This window comes from Nymphaea colorata, chromosome 6 (genome assembly GCF_008831285.2).
Source record: "Nymphaea colorata isolate Beijing-Zhang1983 chromosome 6, ASM883128v2, whole genome shotgun sequence".
Lineage (NCBI taxonomy): Eukaryota > Viridiplantae > Streptophyta > Magnoliopsida > Nymphaeales > Nymphaeaceae > Nymphaea > Nymphaea colorata.
The window spans coordinates 10,176,305-10,192,147 of record NC_045143.1 but is presented as its reverse complement, the minus strand read 5'-3'; the positions used below and the strand labels follow the sequence as shown (position 1 = coordinate 10,192,147).

General features: G+C 41.6%; 1 protein-coding gene across 1 annotated transcript; it reads right to left on the bottom strand.

The window, feature by feature from the left end:
• Nucleotides 1-2,381: 2,381 nt before the first annotated feature.
• On the bottom strand, nucleotides 2,382-7,037 carry LOC116255502 (cytokinin dehydrogenase 5). Its single transcript, XM_031631349.2, has 5 exons — nucleotides 5,742-7,037; nucleotides 5,468-5,595; nucleotides 4,770-5,039; nucleotides 3,369-3,634; nucleotides 2,382-3,009 (listed from the first exon to the last, which is right to left on the bottom strand). Exons 1-5 carry the CDS (start codon nucleotides 6,289-6,291, stop codon nucleotides 2,676-2,678), a joined length of 1,548 nt encoding a protein of 515 aa, XP_031487209.1. The 5' UTR covers nucleotides 6,292-7,037; the 3' UTR covers nucleotides 2,382-2,675.
• Nucleotides 7,038-15,843: the final 8,806 nt, after the last annotated feature.

Genomic DNA, 15,843 nt, shown 5'->3' with positions numbered 1-15,843 from the left:
CCTCCCTGCCATCAGTGACATGCAAAAGGTGGACACTGTAATAACTTGTCCAATAGCTTTTCAATAGTCTTGCATTTTAACTCCAATAGCTTTTCAATAGTCTTGCAATTTAACTGAGTAATCTGAACATGTGGAAGCCTGAATTATCAGTTAAGAATAGAAAGACTTCCCATCATCTCTACAAGAAAATGACATCAACTGGCACACACCCTGTTCTATTCCCCTCTACAAATGTGGCCGGTTTCTGCTTTGTCTCTCTTTTTCTCTCTACTGCTTGTACTGTAGTTTTCAGTTTCCAACTTTCTGTTTCAACTTTTGGAGATGTTGGCTATATTTCCCTGCCTCTTTTTTCTCTCTTTGCACAAATATACGTGTCGACAAATTAAAGGAAGGCAGTGGCGGAACCACGTGTGATCTGATGCAAGCAATTGCCTGCACTAGTTCCACAAAATACTTTTATTTTTATGTTGTTGTCTTCAAATATTTGATTATTTATATATGTGTGTGTGCCCTCCAAGCATGAAAGATTTGTATTAGTTTCTTTCCAACCAAAATTTCTGGCTCCGCCACTGAATGAAAGACATCTGTCGCAAGTAAGGAGCTCCAACATGATTCCCTTGCCATTGTCATCGATGATAGGAGAACTGTGGGACTGACAGAGAACATTTGGACTGGTTTGTTAATGATGGCAAAGTGATGGAGTCATTGGTGGCAACCATGGAAGAAGCTGATGTAGATTAGCCAGTCAAACCGCTCCACTTGTCTGCAACTCCGGTGTTTAATGCGAAGATGGCAACCTCTCATCTGCCTCCTTCACTTTCTCTTCTTCACATCTTGTCCATGAAAAGGCTGTTTAGTTTGTTGATAGGGGAGATGACAAAAATGGAGGTGGCAGCTTGCTCCTCTCCTTCGTGTGGCCGATGGTGATGGCTCCTCCATGAATTGCAACTTACCTTTAACATTGGTGGCAACCAAAAAAAAAAAAAAAAAAAAGGTTAATGTAATTGATAGTAGGGCTGCACAGAGCCAAGTCAAACCACTCAAAAAACTCAAGCTAGAGCTCGGTTCGAACTCAAGTCGAGCTCCATAGAACTGGCTGTAGTTCGACTTAATGATACAACATCAAGCTCGACTTGCCTAACTCGCGTAACTCATTTCTGTGAATTTAACGTCTCATTACTTGCAACTCGTTTAATGCATTAATTCGTTTAACTCATGAACTCCTTTAGCTGGTTTCTTTTAACTAATTCAACTTGAACAACCATCTAACAGAAAATCCAAAGAAAGAATGCACATATTTTGCATCCAAATATTACCTAAAGAAAAACTTAGCAGTAGAAACCTCCAATTCATGACACATCGGATTCTTACAACTCAAACTTGACTTGTTTAACATTTCAAATATAAATTTAAACTCGAACTTGACTAGAGTTGAACTCAAGACTTTTTACAAGTGAGTTCAAATCCAGTACGAGTTGGACTTATTGTGCAGCCTTAACCACAATTGCTATCTCGGTTGCAATTCGATTGAAGAGTGCACATACCGACACTTGATCTCTTTAACTTCAAAAATCTTTCAACTCTCCAGTCTCTTTTCCTTCGTCTGCTTTAACATGCCTTTTGTTTTAAACATAAGAAAAATGAAACAAAGGTGAATATATATATGCATCGTAATCTTGCAACACAGAAAATATGTATGTCAATTTGTTCCCCTTTTTGGCGCTTCCACAAATCACACGCCTTCTTTTCATTTCTTTTAAACTAGGTAAAGAGAAGCTAGTCCTAAAATTTTGTTGGGAACGAGTGCAAAAGAAAATTAGATTGAGCTCTGAAAGCATTTGATAATGTTTAAAACACAATAATGTTTGAGAACACGATCTCCTTTCTTATCAAATGCCATACGAAAAATACAATTAAGACTTCAACTTGAGTAAAGCTGAAATGACAAATGTAAGTTGATATTAACCAGAGGTTTCGAAATCACTCATGTATGTTGTTACATATTTAACCCCAAGCGAATTATGTCTTGTTAATACTTCATGAGAGTAATGTTGTTAATTTTTTTGTTGGGCATATTTTTGTAGCTAAAAGTATCGCATTGGCCCTTCATGGCTGAGACCGATTCAGTCAAATATTTGAATAAAATAATAAACAGATTTGTTTAAATTTTTGAAAAATATTAAAATTGGCCAATACGTGCCGATACGTATCGGTGGGAGCACCGTATTTTTACAGCATTACATGATTCCACTTCTTCATGGTAAACTTGACTCAAGGGAACAAAAAAGTTGGGACATGATCCAAATCTGTAATGACCAAATTACCCTTGGCAAGGTTTTCGAACTTTGGACGGACGCACTGGAGAGGTAAACGTGAAAAAAGGAGAAGAAATGGGAAAGATTTCATTTATAATGACAATAATACCCTTAATACGGAATGAGGGTTACATCCATGTGTGGTTTCCTCTTGTATTCCCTTTTATACGAGCAGTTATTTCCATAATAACAAGACTACCCTTTCGCCGATACACAGATGCTCGTTGCGTCATCCAAAGGCTCCCAGTGACAAAAGGGCATGTCGACGTTTTGGGGAAAACGAAAGGATAGAAGAGTCAAAAAAATATCCATATACAGTAGAGACGACCTACAACAGGGGAGGAACTAGGAAGGCAGCCGTTACGAGTCGGAAAGGAGAGTCGAACCGGGACGGAATATCCTTTGACCCGGCGAGAGAATCGCCTTGGGATCGAACGCGGCCTTCCGCCGAACAAACCGGTCCCACTTGTCGCCGAAGTGACGCTTCCATTCCGCCGTATCGGCGTAGCTTGGGAGGTACTGCTTCGCCGGAATCGCCCGATCCTCGCAGAACCGGAGGATCTCCTCGTTCTGCGCAGAGAGGAACTCGAGCGTCTGCGCCACGTCCCCGGAGTCGAGAGCGGAACGGAGGAGCGCCACCAGGTAGAACGTCTCGCCTTCCTCCGGAATCACCACGGACGTCCGGTCGTCCCATCTGCAGCGGTTCACAGGCAAAAATCAATGGACGAAAATACCCTCACCCTTCTTCGTCTCTGACACACATCCACGTAAAATACTCGGGGACATTTTCGAAAAGCGAGGGGGACAAATTGTCATATATTGTTTCCACCCCGGACGGGGTGCACGTGCAAAAAGCGACCCCTCTCGGGGACAAAAAAGACATCGGACGAGTTCGTGGGCCCCGGCAACCGACGTATCTTCCACAGATCCGTCCTACCGCGAGAAAACGACGACGGAGATTTGAAGAAGGCACGAGATCGAGGGGCGGGAACGCGACAAGAAAACCGAAATGACAAAATCGCCCTTGGGCGAGCCAAGTCCGCCGCTACTTACTTGTGCTTGTTCATGGGGTATATGAGAATGGGGCCGCTGGTGGTCTTATTTGCAAGTATGCCCTTGAAGACGCCGGCGTCGAAGTCGGCGATCCGGGAGGCGGGGACGAAGAGGTTGAGCCACGGATGTGGGACGTCCCACAGGCCCTTGGCCCTCAGTTTCAGCTCCGCCTTGTGCACCCTGTCCAGGAAGTCCACGTAGCTCACGTCCGTCATGAACACGGACACCGGGATGAAGTCCAGCCGCTTCAGCAGGCTCTCCACTTCCTGTTCACCATTATAATTTTCCATAGACAATTAGTCGCAGTTCAATCTCTTGTTAAATGCCATATGAAATTGCATAATTATCATGATAACGATCAGATGGGAGCAGGTAATCTGTCTGGTAGCCTAACTAAACAGATCACTTGTTAAGACGGAATCCTTAGAACACGGCGATCTTGTTGGTGGTATCAGATATGACCGCAGTTATTGCGTCAGCGTATCAAGGGCCTCTATAGTTTAAATGATCTCGGCTTCCACCATCGTAAGGATTGCATGTGACAACCACTTTTGTTAGTTCACCATATCAGGGTCTTTCCGTGCCTAGAAATTGAAGGTAGGACCATGGTCCCTCATCTACGGTGTTCCTTTCTTTTCTATTAAAACCTACTCTTGACTCGTAGGTATCCCATGTGTTCAATAAATGATGCACACAACAAACAAACACTTGGGGATCACAGGAAAATAAATATATGGTGATGAACTAACAACGTTGGCGCCGATGCACTAGAAATTTGAAACTGAATATAGTATATGTGCTATTATGAGCAACACATCATATACTGTATTGATTAAGTGATATATATATATATATATATATGAAGAATCTGATACAACTTGGACAGTGGGGGACCTTCTCATTGTCATGTATTAAAACTCATGCATGACAACTATACCCACGTTCTCTTTTCTCTCTTTAAATCTCTTTCCCATTTATAATTGTAGTTTGTAAAAGACTCTTTTGGCTCTGATCAGCTAGCAGCACTCACATGGGTGTTTGGTTTTACACCATGTTGGATCAATATGACCAGAGGGCTGACGAGTTTTTTGGATTATCAGGACTTTTTCCTTTCGAAAGTGATGCAGATAACGATGGCATGAAGATCCACATGAAAGGCATGGTGTGACACCAGAAAAGCAAGACTGTAGTTGGTGTGGATGCCCAAATCCTTGACATGGATGGAAGGAATAAATGTCGTCTCCTACTAACTATATCATTCACGATATTCACGAGCTGCTGCTGTCTATCATCTTCTTATAGAAAGAGACTCGCTATTAATAAAAGAAAAAAAAACCATATAGAAACAATGCATTGTACTTAGGGCTAGGGCGAGGGCTAGGCACTGAAAACAAAATATACCTGGTCGATGGTGTCGGCTGAAGATTCATCATAGTTCTTGGTCATCTCCAGGCAATATAGGACACCGCCCTTGTTGCCCAGGGAGGAGACCTTCACTGGGTTACGTGGGGAGAAGAAGGAGGACCTCCAGTTGTTTATCAGGCCCTCGTCCACTATCACAAACCCTTCCACGTAGTCGAACTTCATGGCCTCACCATGCAGAGATATGAGGTACTCCTGGTCCTTAGTGAAAGCAGAGAAATCCGAATACAAGACCCGTATCCATCTTACCTAATACACCAAGAATAAGATCGCAAAAGAACAAAATTAGTCCCTAGCTCTGTCAAGAGATATGCATATCAACTTAGAATATTCATCTGTATTATATATCAAAAGATTCATAACATAACATAGTAGCTCCTGCGAACCCCAGTACCTTGAAAAAGTAAACCTAGGGCCACTGACACAGCTTTCAAACGATAAAACCAAGATGAAACTTTCACGCATATAACTTTTGTTACAAAATGAGTAAAGAAGAGCCGACTACGATGGGGAGATGAGCTATCCTTGTCGAGAAAACAGGGACATGCATGTCATTTTCAAAAAGAGAGATTGATCGTCCCCTTTCGGCCAACGACGGGGTCGTCAATTTAAACAATGACAAAAATACCCCTACCGGAGATGTCACTAGCGATGACGTATTTGCATAAAAAAATTACCCGTTGAGGTGCTGTCTCCAGAGCGATCCTCGCTCGAGTGATGATCCCAAACTGACCGAGCCCACCCAGCACCGAGAAAAAGAGCTCCGAATTCCGGTCCTCCGAGCACGTCACCAGCTCCCCTTTGCCTGAAAACATATGCATATTAACATTACTATTATGTCTTTAAAATGACAAAAATAAAAGAATTAAGACTCCAACATGGTATATATATATATAGCACTATATATATATATATGAAAAAATGGGTGGGGTGGAGGTTGTCGATCGTTACCGGTGACGACGTCGAGCTCGAAGACGTTGCTGATCTGAGGGCCGTGGTGGAAGGCCTGGCCGCTGATGCCGGCGTTGGAGAGGGTCCCGCCGACGGTCAGGTAGAGGTAGTCGGTCCAGGACCTGGGCGCGAGCCCATGCTCCAGCGTCGCCGCCAGCACGTCCACCCACAGCTCCCCTCCCCAAGCGTCCACGTAGGGCGCGCCGGACCCATTCACCCCTACCCTCGGCGGGTCCCACGACCCCGAGCCCATCTCCACCACGACCCCGCCCGCCGCCTGCGCCTGCCCGGCGATAGAGTGCCCGTGTCCACGGGCCGCCACCCCAAAGGGCGACTCCGTCCGGTAGGACGACGCCACCAGCTCGGCGAGGTCGGCGGCGCCGGCCGGGAAGTATACGCCTGAGGGCTGGTCCCGGACCAAGTTGCCGAAGTCGGCCGTTGCGGGGACCAGGTCGACCGGGTCCCCGCTGAGCCGTCCCCCGGCGGCCCTGCCCGGAGCTAGGAAAGAGAAAAGAAGTAGCAATTGAGGAAGAAGGGAGGACACCATCATCACAGTCTGCAACTCGTGGCGGAAGTGTTTCCGTCGTGTTGGGGAAGAGGCGGGAGAGGCGAGCTATATATAATTAAACAATGACAGGGACGAAGGGTGTCGTGGTAATTTCCTTAGCTTCTCGTAAGGAACAAAATCTGGTGGGTAGGTTCGTGGGGAGGGAGACCATCTCTCTAGGGCGATCTTCTGAGGCAAGGATTCTCGCAACAGGACGCTCCAAAAAGATCGAAATCTTTGAAAAAGAAGGAAAGCGAGAAAGAATGGAAGAACTCGTGGACGGACGATACAGACACGAAAACCAGAAACCATGGTCGGCCATGGACGTACTCGGCCCCTTTACCAGACTGCCCTGCCCCTGCTTGGACCACCGCGGCCCTGACTCGGTCTGGTTCGTGTGGGCTTTTGCCACTTTGGTAGTGCTAAAAAGTAGAGGTTAGTGCCGCGTTTAGAAGAACGCGGGTGGTATTTGACGATCACAAGCGGTTTAGTCAAGAGTGTTGGACTTAGGTTGACCGGTCGTCCACATTTGCTTAGTTTATATGATTAAAAAGTTTCTTCATCATGTGGAAATCGGCCTATAATGTTGGCCCTACTTTGTAAAAGTTTAAGTTATATTTCAATAATACTTTAAGAAACATGAATGTAAATGATAAACGTGGTCATGTGGGGCCGAATCACCGGAGTCCGACTAGTCAAACCCTAGTGGGGCAGGCGGTCAAACTTCGATCTTCAAGCTTTTCATGGCGAATGGGATCGGAATAACAATGCGACGTCGGGGGAGGAGCCACCGGAAGGACAGAGGGTGAAAGGGTAAAAACGGCCGGCGATCTTCTGGCTGTCTCGGATCGTACGTGCAGGATCTCGCCGGACCACAGTTTGGGAGGGCTGGCTGGGGGGGCCGAGGTGGGGCCGGACTGCCCTCGCCGCCGGCGACAGCTTGCGCTGCCACGTGCCGGCCATGTAGTCCCCACCTCTCCTTCGCCAACCGAGGGGATCGAGTCGGGGACGGAAGGGATGCTGACCGGTTGGGGGACCCACCGGAGGATACGGCGGATCTTTGTGGGGACGCGGGAGGAAGAGCGGCTGCATAGGCAACAGCTGCCACGGGGACCCTCCGATCACGTGGCCGTGGGATGGGAACCGGGGGAGGCTACCGGTCAACCCCTCCTTCTTTCTTCGCACCGCAGCTTCCATGGCGCCTCCTCTGTTCCTCTCCCCATTATTCAAGAAATATAAAAGATTTATGGAAGCAAGAGCTCAGAAGAATGTCTCCATCTTATGGGCAGAAGTATCAGAGACTTATCTTTTGCTTTTGTCGCACACATAGAATCTTGCAAATGAACCTGTCATGATACTGTTCTGAGAAGCCATCTCTTGGGTCTCGCTCTTTTCTTCCACTTGGATCTCATAAGTCGACTTTGTTATATGCTCGATTCATAGAACAACGCGATCAATGCGATCTAGAAGTTGGCATATAGATAATATCACCAACTGATATCCTTCTTTAAGATATCCTGGTGTTGCTTGTTACCGAAGCATATCCATATATTCGTGTTTCACATCAAAATTGACAATGTAAGAAACTCGATGCTTGAGTCTTGGATTACAGTGAGATTGAGGTTAGAAGATCAGTAGGAAAGCTGTCCTGAAGCGGCTGCCGTGTGGTGGAATGTCAAGATTTGGTGATCTGAAGCCTTGACTTTATTCGCCAAAGTTACTTTCATCATATTTCTTTGTAGTTATGTTACTGAACTACCAATCTCGGCTTTTACATTTTGTTCTGATAAGTGCAGAACAACGCTTTCTTGGTACGTGACCCAACATTGGGTTGTCAGTGTGGGAGAGAAGGCAGCTTTTTGTTTTAGGAACAGCTGTCTTGTGCTGCTGGCGTGCCTGCACGACGAAAATGGTAGCCCCAGTTTCCGCAGTGCTAGCGACAGTATTAGCAGTAGCTACCACTTACAAACACTGGGTTTCACGCGATTCAAGTACGGAAAACCAAAATTGGGACACTGCCAAAGGTTCGGAGTACTTCTACTGTTACCGACATACAGATATATATATATTACAGTAAGCCAAAGATAACTCTTTCAACTATTCAGAATTACAAAGCCATTTAATCACGATGGTTCATGTAAAGCATAAGGATCCTTGAAAAAAAATGAACTAATACTATACGGCGAAAATGCTCGTCACATTTTTCTCACTGTTTTACTCTTCATCGTTTATCGTGTTACATCATATTAAATGACTGGGTGACTATGGAAAACAATCAGAGCCACTATTTGATATATATATATATATACATATCCGTGCATAAAACTTGACATAAACATTATGCTCACTTTGATATATAGTTCAGGTTTTACAAGTTGTTAAACTTCCGATTGTCACATATTTTCAATTTCTAAAGTCATATCTGCAAAGAAAACATGGTTCTTTTTGTTGCTCGAGAATGTTTTTAAACTTATTAAATTTCCACAGAATGGTCTGTTAATGGTTCAAAATCATCAAATCGAAACGTATTTTTGTTTTTGAATGTAATCAATTAATTGATTCATAGGGTTTATATTCACCAATTTTCAGTGATAATAGCTAGGAACATATGACAAGTTGGCGTAGCCAAACTCTTCTTGTGACTAGTAGGTACAATTTTGGCAGTTCGGATGAGCTCCCTTATTAATCCCCTTGATTGTAAACTAAAGTACACATTTAAATTGCTTGATTTAAGAATCTATTGTACGAAGCCAATTATAATAATGCTATATTTGGGATTTGCCTTGCTTTTTAGTGCATGTATGTGTGGCAATTATACAGGTCAGTTGTACTTGGCTCAATTTTCTTGAGTGTGGTTCAAGCCCATTCAAGGTCCTAGAAAGAACAACCTTTACTGTTGGATTTATATATAGATAAGGGGGATTATGTGGAAGATAATTAATGATAAGTAAGCGCATGGCAGAGCCAGGTGGGTCCACATTGAAAAGAAATTTTGACAAATGATATTTCAGCCTATGTTAAAATTTAGTAACTTTAATTCTGCTGCCTTCATAAAAAATTTCTAGCTCCGCCCCTACATAAATAGTCAGGATGGAACAAAATGTTGTGGGGCAGGATGTTCTATTCCATGTGTTCCACCACATCAGCAAAAAAGCGAGAAACTATTTTCTATATTTGTGAAAGGCACTTAATATGCCTGTTCCTTGTTTGGTGTTCTTCGAACGCTGTTCATGGACCTTCTTATAGAGTGAATCCACAAGAAACTTGCTTGCAAAAGGAGGTTGTCCACTGTCTCTATGTGCCCAGTCCATAGTGTTGTCCTTATAAGGCATGGCAATGAGGGCTAGTTTTCTAAGCAATCGGAAAGAGGACCAAAAGATGCCACTGAAAGACTCCAATGAAACAAAGATGGGCTGTCAAGAACTTAGAGGAGATAAGATGGGTAGTTGGTTAGATTTAGTATGGATTGTACATGGACGATAGTTGGAGTCGGCGGCTCTCTTAGGGTTACCTCATCTGGGATCCCTAGGGAAGAGGATCAAGTTGGCCCTTGCGCCTTATTTGAAAAGTGGGTCCATTGAGTGATATGGTCCTGGTTAGGTTCTGATCACAATATGAATTGAAGTCATCCTTATCATGAATATAAAGAATGAAGAGTTCATGAATCAAAACAAGGCGTCAGATCTTAAGATCTTAAAAATCAAAACGAGATATTCAAAGATCGGCTTCCTTGTCTCGTCAAACAAAGGCAAACAACCCACTCTAGTCTCTTGTATCTGGCCATATATGATAAAACAAGTAAAAGGGGGTCCATGCTCCCACGTAGGGCTCGAGGCCAACAAGAGCTGTGGTTAAAGGAAAACTTGTCTCCCAGTTTATCCCATCACGAAAGTTCCCTTTTGGGCTCTACAAGACTACAACTCCTGTTTAACTTAACATGCTGATGGATCCTCCCCGCGGGCAGTCGGTCTCTTCAAACTGATTAACTGCGAAGTGGTATAAACATAAAACGTTTCTTTTCATTTAATTAATTTAAACAAACAGTTTAGTATTAAATCATACATTTGTTATCAATTAAGTAAATTAGTAACACTTATTCAGTGTTAATTTGTTTTCCATGCTTGTACATGCAACACTATTGAAAAAGCGACCAATCTAACTCAATTGGTCCAATTGAAACGTGACCCGTCCCAAATCTTACGAAGAGTGTTTGATAACAGAAAAGCTGCATTAGTCGAAACAAAATGTTCCATGAACCGTTTCATAATCACAACATCCCGTTAATAAATGTTCGTGAATTTGTTTAATTCTTTAGGTCAAATTCATGGAATAGTTACAAACTGTTTTATTAGTCAGTTCGCTAGTGAGCCGTCAAAGTCACTTATGTCTTTATTGATCAAAGCTAAAGGATACATAGTTTCTTTAGGTCAAAGTCCAAGTTGAGCTAGGGAGACCTAGTCCTAGACCTTTTCTTTTCACCGCCCTTTTTCCGGCTTGCTAGATACGGACAAGGCTAAATCCACACTATCTACATCATTGGCGTTAGCCTTGTCACTTAAGAACATTATTATGTATATATGTATGTATGTGCAATAAAGATACAACATATCCTACATCATATATTATCTTTACATCATATATTATCTTAAATATTCAACATTTTTTTTAGAAACCCAGAATGGTAAATCACAATAGAATAAAGTTGAAAAGTAGAAAAGTAAGAATAAGTGAAGGTTGTGAAATGAAATGCTGTCTAACTTTTATGAGGAAAGTGGGGTACTGCAGCTAGCCTCATCACAAGGGCATGCCTGCACCTTCACCGACCTAACCCCATAAAAAAAGAAAAAATTGATAGTTAGGCGGCTTGCTTTTATTCATGTCCTGGTGACCATGAATGATTGGTTAATAAATCGATATGGATCCAATACTTGGTCCAGTTCTATCTAGTTCCACACAAGGGTCCATAAAGCATCGCTCTCAAATCCGATGGCATATATGACGAATACCCATGAGCCAGAAATTTTTCATGAGAGGGGCTGAATTGAAGTTTTAAAATTTTGACAGAACCGAAATATTATTTTTCTAAATTTTTGTAAAGGACAAGTAAAATTTTCTAAATTTTACATGTAATTTTTTGTTAAAAAAATTAAAGTGTGATGAGGGTCCATGCCGGCCCCCACTTGACTCCACCCATGTGTGTGAATACTATTCTTTTTCCATGACCTTATATCTGAAAATTACATTTATAAATGTTACAAAGGCAGAAGTAATACGCCATGCACTCTTGATCAAAATTGAGCTCTTTATAAGTAATGTTTTAAAACAATGACAATGTCTTTGACACAAACGCTCAACGGCACTTGAACATTTGCATAGAATTAATTTCAAGAGTCAAAAGTTACCTTATGTTTTGCTTATACGGAAAAGTTACAAAGGACGAAAAGAAGATTCTTGGAAAATATTGTCTCTCTCTCTAATTCTTCCTTATCTTATTTTAAAGATTTACTTGAAATATCGAATTACTTAATGATTTACTTACATACTTTACCGATGTAAATAGATATCTTATCTCAGGTAAAATCATATTCTGGAATCCGATAATGTGTTATGATTATGTAAAAAGTTCAAGCCCGAGAGCAGACAGATGTAAAATTGTGGATTGGAGGTGTTGGTTTCTTAGATTTGAATCTGCCCATGAAAGGCAAGCATATATTAGACCTACAACATGGTATTTGGCTATTGATTTTCAGATGTTGGAGGTGTTGGTTTCTTAGATTTGAACCTGCCCATGAAAGGCAAGCATATATTAGACCTACAACATGGTATTTGGCTATTGATTTTCAGATGCAATGTAAAATTCGACGACAGAAAAGGAGAGATGGAATCCGGATGAAAAAAAAAAGAAAGGATCGTTTTCTATGTGTAGCTGATTGGATTCATAATTGGAAGGGGTGCATATGAGTCGAGTTGAGCCCGAGCTCAGTGAGCTTGAGCTCGAGAATAGCTTGACGGAAGCAGCTCAAGCTTGACTCGACAGTTAGGTGTTGCGATTAAGGCTCAACAAACTCATTTGAATAGAATTGATACTCATCGTTATGTGCTGAGCTCGAGCTTGACTAGACTAAGGCTCGACAAACTCGTAAACTCATTTGAATATATCGACTTCTTAAGGGGACTCGACAAACTTGATTTAAGCTCGAGCTCGGCTTGGCAGTTACGTGTTGAGCTCGAACTCAACTTGATTATTTAAACGAGCAACTCGAGCTCGACTCGTCAAGCAAATGACTTGGCTTGAACTCGTTCACAAGCCGAGCTCTAACGAGTCAAGCTCGAATAGGTTGGTGAAAGTTTGACAATGTCAATGGACACTATTTATTTATTTAGATTGTAAATAATGGATGGACGATATTTAGTTGACAGATGTCTTCATCCCACTCAAGCTCCAAAGCACTTATGGTAATCATATTCGCTCAATTTAATGCATCAGGCCGAACCCCATGCCTTGTATCTGTTAATGTGTGGTAAAAAAGAAAGAGGATTTTCTGATCAATTCGGAAGGGAGAATTGACCAGTGTTTGATTGTGAAAAAACAAGCCTTGGACAGGTGTTTGATTGTTCTATGAGGGTGGTGGACAATAATTGGAATCACGTAGAGCAGCGGCCACGCGACCAACGTGTCGATGGCCGTCGAGTTGGAAGTCAGCACCTGGCGAGCAGTACAGATCTAATGTCCTCCCGGATTCCTCTGTTGTTGGACATAAAATAAAGAAGAGAAGGGAGGTGAAAATTTCACCCAACACAATAAAGGCTAGCTAGCGCACAGAAGCGTCTTCTATATTTTAGTGAGGAGAAAGATTTGAATCCCCATTTTGTAGTTGGTGTGTCTCCTGGTTGGGGTGACCGTCAGCACCCAACATCAATATGCCTTTCAACCAATTCCCTACTCCTACCATCTGCCTTGCTACTGCACTTGGCCCCATACCCTTTGCATTATATATCTAAAGAATACCAACTTGCTTTAATTATTCACAACGTTAGGTAAGTCTATGTGAATCCACTTATATTGAACTTAGACTTAGTTTGTGTAGCATATACATTTTTACCTTTTTGGTCTGTCTCACGTATTAAAGGCCACTCGTACAAAGATTCACGTAATTGACAGATGCATTGTTTAATCTAGAAGATTGTGTTTGATTACCACAGATCTGAGATCGGAGATCCACACGAAGAGAAATTAATTAACAAAAAAACCAGTTTTGCAGTGGTGCACAATGACGCTTTAAAACTAAAGCACTATATATATATATATATATATATATAAAGAGAGAGAGAGAGAGAGAGAGAAGAGTTGGATTCCTCTAAATGGGTCTGGCTAAAGGGATCCTCTGACCTCTTGTAAGTACGCACCCTGACACCTACATCAGGGTTCCAATGTGCCTTGATGATGAGAGGGGATCCTCCTTGCCAGGCATCCAACTTCTCTTCTCTTTCTTTTTCTCTCTCTCTCTCTCTCTCTCTCTCCTTCACCATTTGGATGTCCATCCAATCACGACCGGTAACCCATATAAAACATCAGACAGTGTGCTGTGAAAGGCCTGAGGGTTTCTTCATACAAACTATGAATATAGTATGATACTTGCATGCAAGTGTTCTATGATACGAGTAATTAAATTAAAGCATAGTATATTAATGCTCATTTGATTCCATTAGATTGCACCTAACCTCAATTTGTGTATGAATTCCGCTCTTTTATTATAAGAAAACTACAAAGATTGAATGAGTTAGCTGATTGGTTGGCCAGCTCATTTGCAGGTCCTTAAACAACAGTGGTATTTTCAAAGTGCCAGAAACTTGACTAATTATACATACCAAAATAAATAACCAATAAAATGTTCAATTGTTCAGTATGTCCTCCTGGCATGCAGTCTATGTTATATTATATTAAGTTGTATATACATGTCCTACAATTATGATAAACGAAACGGGCAGAGTCCTTGATCATACATTTCTCAAGTCTATAATAATATAAGCATTCATCTTAGCCCATTTGCTAAGGATAGATACTTCAACGATGCTTTTTTGCTTTTTTTATGGGAGAAATATAGCCTTCTTTTTGCCAGACTAACGATGAAATTTTTTGTCTCCTGACATCGAATCTTTATAAGATCCTATGTCAGCAACATAATTGATCAGCAAACCAAATGTTGGTTTTAGCAGAGTCAATCATGTAGGTCACGTTCTTACCAATACACTTTTTAAAACATAGATAGAAATGACATATATATTAGTTGTCACATTTCAATAGTCAAATCAGGTTACGCGGACACGAATATGAAATATGTAAATCAGCATCGACCGCTGCAAATAGACCAAGTTAGGTTGATTCCTGGCATATATTCTTGTTTTATTTTTACAAGTTGGGCAAGAGATGCATGTTAGTTAAATTCACTTGCATGAAATCAATCGATCAATCTCTCTCTCTCTCTCTCTCTCTCTCTCACGCACACACATACATGCAAATATGGACCTAACTTTTGCAGAACAAACCCTTACTGGTGGATTTGTCCCTAGTAGAATGAACATTTAGGGAGCATTTAATAGTTCAAAAAACCGTCAACAATACACAATTAGGAGAGAGATCGGACTCAACAATCAAGTTATTACATATGATTATAAAAAGTCAAGATCTAACTTCGCTTTCTATATATATATACATATATATATAATGTTGGCAAATAAGTACCATGTGAATATTTCATGCTACCTCAAAAGATTAAAGCAGATTCATGTAAAATTAAGACTGTACTATGAAAAAATAAAGATAATGGAAGAATGAATGCTCACGGAACACTCCGGTCAAGTATGATCTACATCCATGGGCAAAGGCATGCACAATGAGTTTTCCCATTCTTTTTTAATGAAACTTTTTTACAATGTACATGGCACTTCATCAAACGAGAGAACAAAAATAGCTTCCGTGGTACAAGAAGCAAGAGAGGGAAAGCAGACAATCCAAAAACCTTGTTTTCTTCAAGGGAAAGTAAATTACCATGTAGATCTTTTGCTACTGATGGAGAGAGGAAGAGAGAGAGAGATTTCCCGTTGTGCCTTTTCAATTGGATTTCATATTCAACATTCTCCCTCAAGTGGGTATGTAAATCATAACATCCCTACTTGTCGAGAAGGAACTCAAGCTGATTTTGTGACTCATTGGCTGAACCCATCAGCCAATTGCTTTGTACTCTGGAGATAAGCAGTCTTCACATCTCCAGAAGTAATTTTCTCTCGAACATAATGACAATAAGTTATGATATGCTTAAAAACTGGGTTCATAATAATATGCATTGCAGTCTTATTGTCACAATATAAACTCAAAGGAAGTGAAACTGTAAATCCCAATTTAGTCAAGAGATACTTCATCCAAGCAAGTTCACTAGCTCCCGGCTGCCATAGTCTGTATTCTACCTCCAAGCTGGATCTAGTAATGACATTTTGTTTTTTGCTTTCCATACAACTAGGTTTCCTCCATGAATGCACAATATCCTGTAATAGATT